This window comes from Chelonus insularis, unplaced genomic scaffold (genome assembly GCF_013357705.1).
Source record: "Chelonus insularis isolate UGA/USDA-ARS -01 unplaced genomic scaffold, ASM1335770v1 contig_131_pilon, whole genome shotgun sequence".
Taxonomy (NCBI): domain Eukaryota; kingdom Metazoa; phylum Arthropoda; class Insecta; order Hymenoptera; family Braconidae; genus Chelonus; species Chelonus insularis.
This window is the reverse complement of record NW_023276372.1, coordinates 184,895-198,200: the sequence shown is the minus strand read 5'-3', so window position 1 is coordinate 198,200 and position 13,306 is coordinate 184,895. Positions and strand designations below refer to the sequence as shown.

The window sequence follows — 13,306 nt, the reverse complement described above, 5'->3', positions numbered from 1 at the left end:
CCCGCTTTATTATTTAACATAACATTAATTAATATAATAAATGGAAATAAAGTAATATACTCAATAGTTGATGATCAAGCTGATTGAGCAAAGTTTGGATAGGTTATTTGAGTGTTGAAATAGAAAAGTTATTAATCAAATTAAGAAATGGATGAAGTGATGTAAAAAATAAAAAAATAATGAAATGTTTTTTTCGAGTATCGCAGATATAGGATTTATTTCCGTATAATAATTAGAAAATATAATTAAGCCGAGCTAAATTATGGTATTGATGTTGTTGAGAGACAGGTGTATATAATAGCTCGCGTAGTTTGAGTTCAATCTTTACGCCACTCGTGCTGACAGGGAAACGCGTTAAAATCTAAAAAAGTAAAACAAAAAATTGCAAGTTTCCACCAGCTCTCCTTTCCTTCGGAATTCCTTGCGATGAAAAGAGTGTCGGAGAAAACGTTTTGAAAGACAAGTCAATTGATTGCTGAAGAAACACGATGTCTTGGTCGGTTCTCTACTTCTTACAGGAACAATAAACCGTCGAGGTTTTTTGTTAGCTTCTTGAGTCCTGGAACCATCCAAATTTAATGATCTCGCGAAAATGATGGCTGTCAACGACTGCATCTCCTGTCTTTTGCTCGAGGGGCTCAAAGAGAGACGACAAATTACTTGTGCTACTATATGCCGGCATCCACCCGGCGGCTCAATTGCGCGAAACTGGTTATTTTTTCTTCTGAGCTTTCTCTGCGGCCTTGGTGACTTTTCCAGTAGCATCTTTAAATGTTACGGCTTTGATGACACCAACAGCAACTGTTTGACGCATGTCACGAACGGCAAAACGTCCGAGAGGTGGGAACTCTTGGAAAGCTTCAACGCAAAGAGGTTTAGTTGGTACCAAGTTAACAATAGCTGCATCTCCTGACTTGATGGCTTTGGGATTTTCTTCAGTTGTTTTTCCTGTACGACGGTCACATTTCTCTTTAATTTCTGCGAACTTGCAGGCAATATGGGCTGTGTGACAATCCAATACAGGCGTATAACCATTGCTAATTTGACCGGGGTGGTTCAAAACAATAACCTAAAAAAAAGTAGTTTTCGTTAAGTCATGTTTTTTTTTTAATCATAAAAAAATTATTATAAATGAATGATTCAGACATCTTCAACCGTCATTAGAATTATGCTCCTCCGGTGGAAACCGCGAATGAAGGATAATTATTCTCATCATGATTTATTTCAGGAAAAATGATAATTTTATATATACATATAATTAAAAAAAAATATTTACCTGGGCAGTGAAATCAGCAGCACCCTTGGGTGGATTGTTCTTGGAGTCTCCAGCAACATAACCACGACGTAATTCTTTGACAGAGACGTTCTTAACGTTGAAACCAACGTTGTCTCCGGGGACAGCTTCAGGTAAAGCTTCGTGGTGCATCTCAACGGATTTTACCTCAGTGGTAAGTCCAGCTGGTGCGAATGTTACAACCATACCTGGTTTCAAAACACCAGTTTCGACACGACCGACAGGTACTGTTCCAATACCACCAATCTTGTATACATCCTGAAATATAAATAACTCTTTTGTTGATTCTATTCTAATTTATGTCATCATTTTATTATATTTATTAAGGGAATCAGACGTCTTCTACCATCACCAAATCAAAAGATTCTCCGGTGGAAACCGCGAATGAAGTTTAAATATTCTCATCATTTGTTATAATTGTTATTATTATTAAAAATTTTATTAAATGTCAAATCTTGAATAATATAATTACCTGAAGAGGAAGACGAAGAGGCTTATCGGTTGGCCTGGATGGTGGCAAGATAGCGTCAAGAGCTTCAATAAGAGTTGTACCTTCAGCGTTTCCTTCTTTACGTTCGACCTTCCATCCCTTGAACCAGGGCATTTTGGTGGATGCTTCCAACATGTTGTCTCCGTGCCATCCGGAAATGGGTACGAAAGCAACAGCAGCTGGGTTATAACCGATCTTCTTAATGTATGAAGATACTTCCTTCTTGATTTCTTCGAAACGAGTGTCTGAGTATGGTGGCTCAGTAGAGTCCATCTTGTTAACTCCAACAATAAGTTGCTTGACTCCAAGAGTAAAAGCAAGCAAAGCATGTTCACGAGTTTGTCCATTCTTTGAGATACCAGCTTCGAATTCACCAGTACCAGCAGCAACGATTAACACAGCACAATCAGCTTGAGATGTTCCCGTAATCATGTTTTTAATGAAATCTCTGTGTCCTGGGGCGTCAATGATGGTTACATAGTATTTAGAGGTCTCGAATTTCCAGAGAGCAATGTCAATGGTGATACCACGTTCACGCTCAGCCTTCAATTTGTCAAGTACCCAAGCATATTTGAAGGAACCTTTTCCCATCTAGAAAATAATTCAAATAATTATTAGTGAAACTCTTTAATAATATAATTAGAGTTAATTATCATTGTATAAAAAGGGTATTTACTTCCTGGGCTTCCTTCTCGAACTTCTCGATCGTACGTCTGTCGATACCACCACATTTGTAGATCAAATGTCCAGTAGTAGTAGATTTTCCTGAATCGACGTGTCCAATGACGACGATGTTAATATGAATCTTTTCTTTACCCATGGTGCACTTTTGGTTTTTTCAGTCTGATAAAAACTAAAGAAAATTAAAGGATAAATAATTAATCGATGTATTTAAACCAAGCGAGTAATTGTTGAAGTATGGTAAGAGAAATATTCTAGTGACATGGCACAATTAATCTAACAATAAATTATAAGGCATTATTTCTCTAATGTATAGCTGTTATTACTCTAGGACGATGACGCCATTAATACTTTTTATAAGTTGATAACTAAAAACACATGAACAAAAATGTGATATTCGTGAGGGTCTTCTTCGAGCGTCCACGTGGCGATGCTCTGAACCTTCGAGAATTCAGCCCGGCAGCCATTTTGTATGTCCCGAGTTCACGGCGACGATATAACTGTATTATTCGTGACGCTTAGCGTTATAAGAATCTTGCGATAATGTTGAGTTAAGCTGCTTTAATTGAACATTGCGTAACAAATCACGCCTGATTATTTTGCAAAATCAGAAAATATGTATCAATATTGGAAAAAAACTTTGAGCTGAAAACCCGATTAATTTTATTGATTAAATAATTATAAATACATTGAATGATGACAATAAAATTAACCTTTCCTTTGTTAATCTACCATAGGTAAAGCAATAAAAATCAATGAACTATATCGTCTCTGAACCGTATGCACTTCGTAATTTTATGCAACATACAAAAGATGAATCATTTGTGATTGCATTATGAGAATTTTGACTCAATTTTGATGAAATGAATTTAAAAATATCTCTGCAACACAGAAAAATTTTAAAAATTAAGATTTAAAATACGGAATATTAGTAGATAACTGAATTTAATAATTGATTATGCTAAGTAAATAATAGACTACACTGGTCATCGATTAACTATCAAGAGAATTGATACTAAATTAGAAATAGATAGAAAGTCGGAGTACACATAACAAAAGATAGGTATTGAAAATAATAAAATCGTAAATGAGAATAACATTTAGTAAAATATAAATCTGTTAGAAGAATCAGATACTAAGTCTTCAAGACATTTTTTCAAAGAGAATATCATTTATGACAATCGGTAGCCATACTGCATCCGGTTGGTCGTAATTCTGCAAGCGTTAGTGTTCCCGTAATGACGAAATACGTAAAAAGTACTAAAAATTACTATTCTCAAGTCCTTAAAAAATCTTCTTGAGCGATTTTTCATGATCTAGGATAAAAACAAACTCAAGAAACTCAAAAATATCATAAATCCTCGTGCAGTAGCAAGCACAAATGTAAGCAGCCGGCAGAATGAAAAGTTAGACCATGCGCCAAACTTTGAAAGTTTATTTCACCGCGAATTATTATTTTTTTTCACAAACTTTTATCACTACACAATTCTCAAATATTTCCGATTTGATTATTTTCAATACCTAAGAGTCGATGCCAACTTCTTGGTGGGTTAATTTTTGGATTATCTTCCTGTGCAAGAGGCACACACAACCACTCACCTCCAGATGCCACGACAGAAAGAGATCGACCAAGTAAACTGACATGCGCATACGGCTTCCCGGCTATAATCTCGAACCTAGATGTCTCACCATATCGATCACTTTCATCTTATCGCATTTATTTTATTTTTTTTTCTTTTATTTTATCAAAATACTATTTTAAATCCATTTTTATCATTTTTATCAAGAAGTTAATAACTTTATTTCCTTATGATGTGAATTTCCATTGAGGAAATATTAACTAAAGATTAGAAGTTTAAAGAAGTAAGTGTGATACTTTGGGTTTGAGGCTATCTCACAGGAGTCAGGCGTGTCCCATGTAGCCTATATGTATATATATGTATTTATTTACATGTATTTGTAAATGTAACCTGCAGTAACCTAGCGATGCAATGCTTTGTATCAAACAGCTTTTATTGTGAATTCAGGCATCTCCATTGCAATAATTCATACTTGTTTAAAAAATATCATCACCATGCTCTAAAATAAGATGACATGAAAATAAGAAAATTTTCATGTCTCCAAGCAATTTCAACGTTTATGTAGATGATATTTATTTTTGAAATGATTTATTTTTTTCATTATTTTTTTAAATTGAACTGCATCAGTTACATCGAGATTCTCCATCTCGATGTTACCCATCTTCGAGATATCGATGAATGCTTTTGTTATCGACAGTGGTCAGTTTGACAGATCGATTCTGCGTAGTGTTGTTTGTGGATGGGAAATTTTTTTTATTTTATGTCACAATAATAAGTTGTAGTGTTTTTGTTTTTATTGACTGAAAATGTCGTTGTTAGACTTTGAAAATGTATGCCGATTGTGCCTGAGACAGGATAATTTAATGTCTTCAATATTTGAAGAAAATAATGAAAAAAATTCGGAGTTATTAGCTAGAAGAATAACCTGTATTGCTCGTGTTGAGGTAAGACGAGGTTATATTGTTATTTTTCAATTAATAACTAATCCTTATAATAAATTCATCATTTTCATATTTACTTTAGGTACATCCTGAAGATGGGTTACCTACTTCTATTTGTGAGGAATGTAAAAGCCAAGTGGAGCAATTTTACAAGTTTAGACTGCTGGTGGAAGTTTCAGACAAAACACTCAGGCAACATTTAAAATCAGCTCATAATTCTATGGTCTACACATTAACAATTCCTTCTCTCAATGATGACCTCGGGGTAATAAACTTATCTTGAAACTATGTTTTTTTTACAAGTACTTATAGAAAATTAATTCTTATTCAATATTAATTTTAGATGTGGGAAGATAATTTAATTGAAAATCATTGTAAGGAATCAGTGGAAGAATTGAAATGCAACGTTCCAATTGATGAAGAGAATAGTTTTAATAATAACAATAATAACTCTGAAAATATTTCTAATGAACCGGTATCAGAGAAATATTGTTGTGAACTTTGTTTAGTTCAATTTTGTACATTAGATGATTTAAAAAATCATGTAGTAGAGCATTGTTCAGTGACAAAACAGGTTACTAAGAAAGAAAGTGTCTCCAATGTTGATAGAACATTAATTGCGAATCAAGAAAATAATCCACGAAGATCAAACCAAGCTAATAAGTCAAGTGAGGTGTGTTTAGTGAAATGTGAAACTTGTTCAGAATCATTTACTAAAGCTTCTATCAAGAAACATAGTATGAGATGTGCCTGGAGGCAAACTGAGCTTGTGTGCGAAGAGTGTGGTATGACGTTTAACAAGAAATCGGAGTTACGTTATCATAAAGGAGCTCATTTGCCATCGCCTTTAATGTGTGAACTGTGCAATAAACAGTTTAGAAATGTTCAGTCATATAATATTCACATGAAAAGACATACGGTTGGAAGTCGTTTTAGTTGTGAAACGTGTGGCAAGCGATATTATACTAATTCAGAACTTGCACGGCATGTTCAAAAACACTCTGATAAAAGGAAACATCCTTGTCATTTATGTGAAACAGCCTTTTTATCACGACCTGAGCTCAACCGACATCTAAAGTATCACAATGGTGTAAAAAAGTTTAAATGTAATTTATGTTCCAAATCTTATTATGAATCCGGACATTTAAAAGTACATATGAGAGTTCATACTGGTGAAAAGCCATTTGTTTGTAAATGTGGTAAAGCTTTCATTACCAAATCAAAGCTAATAAGGCATGAAAAAATTCATAATAAAAAAATGAGATCTTGTTGAAGAGGTATGTGAGGAGAAAATTTCTAACTAAATTCCTTTATTGTATAATATTTTTTATTTATATAATAAAATACCAAAACTCATGGAATATATTCTAGTAATTTTGACAAGAGATTCTGTTAAACTCACTTATCAAAATGTATAACAGGTGTTTATTACCATGACGTTGCGCAGTAGAAACAATGTATCTATAGTCAGACCAACACCTCATACTTGAGTCCGTGTGAAGCTCTACTTTATTCACCTCAAGCTTCCCTAACGAAGCTTTCCTTCTGCGTATACTTAATTACTCGGCTGTTTTATCTCTCTAACTATTAGTATGCAAATTTTTTTTAAAACTAACGAGGTCTAGTTACGAGTGAAGAAGCGAGAAAATTAGTTTAGGCAAAACATCAGTCGAAAAATCGATAAAATATCATGCGCTAAAAGCACTTATTAAACAAAGAGCTACTTAACTAACTAAATTGATCTAATTTTTTTCCACACAATCTACTAGGTTTTATGTTGAAAGCACTTTCAACTTTTATCTGGGCATTTTTAACTTTCGGCACGATGCCAAGAAAGTACACAAAGATGTAATTAACGTTGAGGAACTATCTTAGAATATCATGAGTGGTCTGAAACTTCGCATTCGAAACAAGTCAAGACTGTTAATAAAATTGCCGCAAGCTGTTGGATGTTGTGAGTAGTCGTCGAGTAAACCTGTTAAATCGTCTCGATTATTATTTTTTGTTCAAAAATATAACGATACTATATCACAGTAATGACAACATAGACACGGATTCAATTAAAGCATCTCTTTATTTAATTCGTTGCATTTTTTAGGATATGTATCACATAATTATTCAACATACACATCAATAAAACTTACTTTATGTTTTAAACTCTGCAATACATTTCAATATTTATATTTATTCATTAATGGCTGATATTAACTTTATTGAAAACAATTGGAAAACCCGTTAAACATCGTTGCTTTATTATTTAGTTATATATGTAATGCATTTGAAATGTTAATTAATCATTCTGGCTTAATTATTCATTCTGAAAATGGTGAGAATATTCGCGATAGTCGTTATAATAATTTATAATTAATTAAAAAATGGCAGTGACAAAAGATTAATCATCCTTATTAGTCGTAAAATATTTTCTAATCCATTCTCAGTTTGACAATTTAAATCTCATTATCTTTCCAGTCTCTATTCTCGTCTTCTGCATTGAAAATTGTGACTAGTCATCAGACTGTTCATTTGTCGTATACAAGATATATATTCTTGTCTGACAAGAAACTTTGTGGCATAACAATAGAACAACGAAAGACTCTTGTCTCCTGTGTGACGAAACACTAGACATTTTTTTTATTTATTTCTTTTCTGTTCTTTCTGTTCTTTGTATTGTATCCTTTTTTTTTTTTATTATTTTATTATTATATATTTTTACCATTATTGAAGTGTAAAGACTTCTGACGCTTCACCTTCATTGTTTTCCATTGACAATTCGTACTCAGCATTTTTGTAGATCGATGAAGAAAATCCTGACTACTAAGGTGCGGGTACTAGCACTCGTCTTGATTTGTAGAAGAGTGCAAAAGTGCTGCAACTCTTTCAGCAAATTCTCCAGAAGGTCCGCACTGAAATATAACAAAACAGATGCTTTATATTTATAAAGAAGAAATACGGAATAGTTGAATTGAATTTTTTCCTGTTCTATCAATATAAGAATTTCCCAGTTTCGTGACACTCGACCCAACATTTATTCTCTCTCGACCGCTTGAATCAGATCTTCTATCAATATATACAGCATTGACGGGTGAATCAGGAGAGAAAAAAGGTACGAACGGCAGCTGGACTTCTATCGCGTGTGCATTATTCAAGCAAGAACGTTGAGTGAAGAAAGGATTCAGTTAAAAATTCAAGAGTCTAAGAAGAAAACTAAAGTATCGAAAAACTATCGGAGCGAACTGTATTTAAGACGAAGATAAAAGAAGAAATAGAGGAGTCAGGAACTGAGAGCATAAAATTAACAACAAACTTTTATTCTAAAAGGTATCTACAATCGTCAAGTCTCGAATTCAATTAAATTACTTTGTGTAAAGATATTTTTTGCTATCGAAGTATTGAGCGGATAATTGTAATTAAAATGGCAAAAAAATTGCATTTAAATAGAATTGAATTGACCAAGTTTCATCTAAATTATCACACACTAGTAAGCTTTAAATAGCCATCGCACTTTGAGCCTTCATCTTTATTCCATCCCTGAGAACCACGCATATTTACGATGTCATGTGTGCATAATTCATCTGTGTCTGGCTTTAAGCCCATATGGAAAGGACACTAAGAACCCTTCATCATCATCCAATGTTTTGAGCTTGTTTCTACAAGAAAATTTTGTATGATAACTCAAACATGATCTTAGGTAGATTTGAGACTGATTATTTCTGAAAATAAAAAATATAAGTTGAGTTTTGAATATTTAATAAGTTGAAAATGAGAACTGGCTAGATTCCCACGTTTCCTTACTCCTACAAGACCAGAAATGAGAAGAGAGGAAGATAGAAGTAAAACATGAGTCATATCTCAATGTACTTCTGGTACCAGAAATGAGATTATGAAAGTTTGTGTTGCAGATTTCTCTTTTGCATGCCAACACAAGCTAATTTTTTTGTTCAACTATGAAAATCGTAAAGCCAATGTGAAGTTAAAATAAACAAGATATATGAACTAACTGAACATAACATTAAATTTTTTGTATATCCTGATAATGCAATTCTTAGTGATTTCAGTAAGCAAATTATCAACGGATATGTCTGTCGTTACTATGATTGAATTTATTTGATATTTAAAAGGTTTCTCATTTAGTTGTGAACAAGAAGAACTTTTGATTTAGTATTTAATCTTCTTATTAAAAAAAAAAAGTTAAAGCAGTGAAAGATGTAATTCCAAAAGATGAAAACAGATTAGCTACAAAGAGGATTAAGGAAGTAAATTGTTTTTTTATTTATGTTTAATGGAAATTTAAATTTTAGGAAAGAAGGGAAAAGCAGAAAAGTGATTTCAAAAGTCATTATAGAACTATTATTAAAAGTGACCACGTGTGTAAATGAATTCACTTACTGACCGCTATTCCAAAGTGATTTCCTTCCGCGTTAGTAAATGAGAGATTAGTCTCCCTCAATTAAACTTCGAGAACACGCGAAAGTTTACTATAGGACCTATTGAACATAGCCAAGGGTGAATTGAGGCTTGATAATGGTTAGAGTTTAATAGGCTTACCTAATGTGTTAGAATGATAACAAAAACAATTTATCCTCTGTTTCTATTCTATACACAATGTATACTAACAATTTCACCAAGGAATGCCACCCATAAATTTCTCTAAAATAACATACAGAAGAAATAAAAATAATAAAGGAAATTATTGTTTGCTGAATTTATGTTTCAACTATACACTGTATAAAATTCGATACTTACTGCTCGTCTAAAGACAGTCTTGATTGTATCAACTTCTTGGGAAGCCCAATGAACATAAAAAAGTCCACTAAGAAGCAATAAAAATGTTCCAAAGAAGAGAAACCAAATGAAAGCATTTTCTGTTCGTGTCAACAGTTTTCTTGCCGGTCTTGTTGATAAAATTTCCCGCGTAGGTACTTGGAGTTGCTTTGCTCGCTGGAGAATTTCCTCCAGCCGTCGCTGAGCTTGTTCTACTTCTGGAGATCCCATGTGTAGGTTTTTTTTATTTCAAGGAAATATTTAAAAATAAAATTTAACGCCAATCTTGGCGCCAAAGATTACATTTACGTTGTTAAAAAAATTTGAAAAATTACAGTTGACATCCAGGATGTTGATGATGATAGTAACGTAGTAAATGACAACATATTAATTGAATTTCTTCACTTTTGACTGATTAAATTATTATTTAATCTTGATGTATTATCTAATATTATAAATAAAAGATAGGGTTCAGTTAATTTAGAATGAGAAAAAAAAATCCAAGATCTCACCTTGATGAAGATTGAGTGAGCACTGACCGATAAACTGACCGCCTTTCGAGCCTAGGACACATGACTCCATTACGCATGCTTTCATCAAACGCATGCGTTTTGGAGTTGAAAATTAAATTAAATCAAAACGCCATCTATTCTGTTTTACCGCTACTTTAATAAACGTAATCAAACTTTTTTGAGGTTATCGATTGAGATCAAATGTAAGTGCGAAATGATACAAGGACAGGAATAGCGGCAAATAAATAATTTGCATGGATAAATGAAATTATGATCTCAATATAAAGTCGTCGAGGCAAAGTAATCATGGCCTTGTACGATAATAAACATTGGCTTTTGTCACACATCAGGGATAGCTTCATTTCTACAGATGACACAGGTTAGTATCGAGTGTATTGTGGTCCAACCTAAGAATTTTCATTTTTCACTGTGGATATTAATTTATCAAAGGTATGTGTGAAATGGTGATGCTGGGAGAAGATATACCAAAGCAATTAAAAGCCAATGGTGCAAGGTGTTATCCTGGACTTGAAGAAAGTGATGATGAAGATCTGGATGCAATGTCAGAGTCTTATGACATGCAAATGGGTATGATGCAAGCAATTTACCTTTACTTGAAATAATTAATATTATGCAAATTCAATTTACCTCTGAAGTAATTCAAATACTTAATGCTAAATTTATTTTTACTATAACCAATTCTAAGAAGCTGCTGGTTCAATTTTGTGTTAGAATGCTGCTGTCAAACTTTCAAACTTTCCCTACATGGTGCAAATTTTATTGCAATCCATTAAGTTTAGCTTTAGTTTAAATTGGCACTTTAACATGCAAAGTAAATGTGACTTTTCACTTGGAAATTATTACATGCTTAACATTAAATGGTATATATCTTAGATATGGAATTTGGACACCGACCAAGATCGAATACAGCTCAGAGGTTGGAAAAGATGGAAATGGAAAGAAAAAAGTCCGCCAAAGTGAAACATATTAAGTGGGAATCGAATCCTATAAATATGACCGAAGAAGAAATATCTGAATTGTTTCAGAGGAAAGATTTTCGTAAAAAAGATTCAAAATCAGTAAAAAAAGTATCATTATTAGCTGAACAATTAGAAAAATCTCCTCATGTTCCTACAAATCCATTCATAGAATATGCTAAATTTGATGGCAATGTAAGTCAAATTTCCTTTAGACTTGGTATAAAATGTTTTTTATCATCGCACATAATAACGATCTACTTCTTTAGGCACAAATTGGTATTCCCATTCGTAAGTATCGAATATATATGTGTATGCTTCCGAAAGAAGAACGAGCATATCCGTTTCAAGTTGTCGTCATAGCTACTGCTAAAGTTCAAGAATTCATTGGATTGATTTGTTATAAATATGCTAATGAACATCCTAATCATACGTTAAAGTAATTTTTTAAATTATTTTACAGAGTCCAATTATTCTGTTTTTCTATCATTGACTTAAAATTATTATGTATTACAGGGAAGATATTTCGAAATATGGATTATACATTACCGAAGATGATGGAGAAGTTGATTTAGACTTTCCCTGTCTAGATCCAAGAGAGGTAATTGCTAAATTTGAATTTTCCGCATTAGGTTTAGTTGAAATGCGACCGTGTGATCGAGCACGTCATGATCCTATTGAGCCTGAAATAAACCCTAAAGCAGAAGAAATTAGAGAAATGGTTAGGCAGGAGCAAGAAATGTTTGCTGAAGATTTAGCAAGGATGAAAGGCCATACGACGGCTATGGAAGCTCCATTGTATCAATTGTACAGGTGTGTATTTTACTTTAAATTCAATAACGAATTAATTAACTCAATGGATCCATTGATTATTGTGATGATATTTCAGAGTATATATTATTAATAAAGTGAGAGCAAAGACTGAAATTCATCTTGGTATTTCCGGCGATAAGATTGAAATAGATCCTGTTATCACTGGAAAAGGTGCCAATAGATTTTGGAATCGACAAAGAGCTGTTAGTTATCAAATGGAAAATATAGCTTGGTGTGAAATGACTGAAAGCAAAGGATCAAAAACTTCATTTACATTGGTATATACTACTAATCATCCATCACTATCTGACAGTTTTACAGGTAAACTAGTTTTAAAATTAATTTTTTTTTAGTTAGTTTCACAACAAACTGAAACATTGAAATTTTTTAATTATTTCAGTTTCGTCAGTACATTCGCATTCTTTGCATCATCAATCTACGTCATTTAAGACACATGATTTTGAAGCAGAAACTGCGATAGCTGAAGAAATTGTTAGGAAAATCAATCACATTTTAGAATTACGGAGTAGTTCTGCACGTAAAGAATTTTTAGCTCATAGAGAACGAAAATCAATGAGAAGAAAAAGTTTTCATCTACATAGATGACCTAAGTATTGGCTCTATCTATTTTTAATTGTTCCAAAGACAAAATCGTTGAAAATCTAAAGAATCATCAATAATCAAGTATCTTATATCATGCCACAATGGAGTTAGCTCAACTAATTCGCTCTTATTAATCGTGAAGAAAAGAATGAAACGTTGTTAGTCATTACGTTTTGTGATTTTATTTTATTTTAATAAAGCTACATCTCGTTATCATTATTACATCTTACAAATAAAGAAATATTGAAATATAATGCTGTTTTATGATATAGAAATACATACCTCTTTGTGGTAATGAAATTTGTAATGTTAGAAATTGTTTTATTTATAATTTATTGTCATGTAATACGGATAAATTTTTATATTACTTTTATGATTAGTATCAAGGAAAGCTGGAAGAATAACGATAGTTATCGTACAACTTTTTAAACCCATCAAGTCAAGTAGTGGTGAGAGCGGTTAACAACAATATGAATAGATACTTGACTCTTCTTCGCTCGCGAAAAAACATTCGATCATTGTTTGATAAATGATAGGTATCTCATATGTCATGCCCTTTAACAAGTAGGTAATCGATAAAAAAATATTCTCGATTAAAGATATTTTTAAAATTTAGGAGTTCCATTGTAAATTTAGCTACTCTTTGATCTCATT

The 13,306-nt window shown here is 32.6% G+C and overlaps 4 protein-coding genes across 6 annotated transcripts; 2 read left to right on the top strand and 2 right to left on the bottom strand.

The window, feature by feature from the left end:
• Window positions 1–187: 187 nt before the first annotated feature.
• LOC118073315 (elongation factor 1-alpha) lies at window positions 188–4,139 on the bottom strand. 2 transcript variants are annotated; one of them, XM_035093737.1, is made up of 5 exons: window positions 3,987–4,139; window positions 2,461–2,637; window positions 1,767–2,375; window positions 1,277–1,552; window positions 188–1,069 (listed from the first exon to the last, which is right to left on the bottom strand). In XM_035093737.1, exons 2-5 carry the CDS (start codon window positions 2,602–2,604, stop codon window positions 713–715), a joined length of 1,386 nt encoding a protein of 461 aa, XP_034949628.1. In that variant the 5' UTR covers window positions 2,605–2,637; window positions 3,987–4,139; the 3' UTR covers window positions 188–712. The 2 variants fall into 2 exon arrangements, with proteins under 2 accessions (XP_034949628.1, XP_034949637.1); XM_035093746.1 differs by having other exon boundaries at window positions 4,065–4,089.
• Window positions 4,140–4,441: 302 nt separating this feature from the next.
• LOC118073448 (zinc finger protein 3 homolog) lies at window positions 4,442–6,347 on the top strand. Its single transcript, XM_035093952.1, has 3 exons — window positions 4,442–4,989; window positions 5,069–5,251; window positions 5,330–6,347. Exons 1-3 carry the CDS (start codon window positions 4,852–4,854, stop codon window positions 6,257–6,259), a joined length of 1,251 nt encoding a protein of 416 aa, XP_034949843.1. The 5' UTR covers window positions 4,442–4,851; the 3' UTR covers window positions 6,260–6,347.
• Window positions 6,348–6,895: 548 nt separating this feature from the next.
• Window positions 6,896–10,317, bottom strand: LOC118073456 (uncharacterized). 2 transcript variants are annotated; one of them, XM_035093965.1, is made up of 3 exons: window positions 10,260–10,317; window positions 9,730–10,192; window positions 6,896–7,889 (listed from the first exon to the last, which is right to left on the bottom strand). In XM_035093965.1, exons 2-3 carry the CDS (start codon window positions 9,976–9,978, stop codon window positions 7,815–7,817), a joined length of 324 nt encoding a protein of 107 aa, XP_034949856.1. In that variant the 5' UTR covers window positions 9,979–10,192; window positions 10,260–10,317; the 3' UTR covers window positions 6,896–7,814. The 2 variants fall into 2 exon arrangements, with proteins under 2 accessions (XP_034949856.1, XP_034949864.1); XM_035093973.1 differs by lacking the exon at window positions 10,260–10,317 and having other exon boundaries at window positions 9,730–10,253.
• Sin1 (SAPK-interacting protein 1) lies at window positions 10,232–13,306 on the top strand. The gene is made up of 7 exons (XM_035093941.1): window positions 10,232–10,638; window positions 10,710–10,847; window positions 11,154–11,431; window positions 11,506–11,675; window positions 11,753–12,049; window positions 12,126–12,370; window positions 12,450–13,306. Exons 1-7 carry the CDS (start codon window positions 10,566–10,568, stop codon window positions 12,653–12,655), a joined length of 1,407 nt encoding a protein of 468 aa, XP_034949832.1. The 5' UTR covers window positions 10,232–10,565; the 3' UTR covers window positions 12,656–13,306.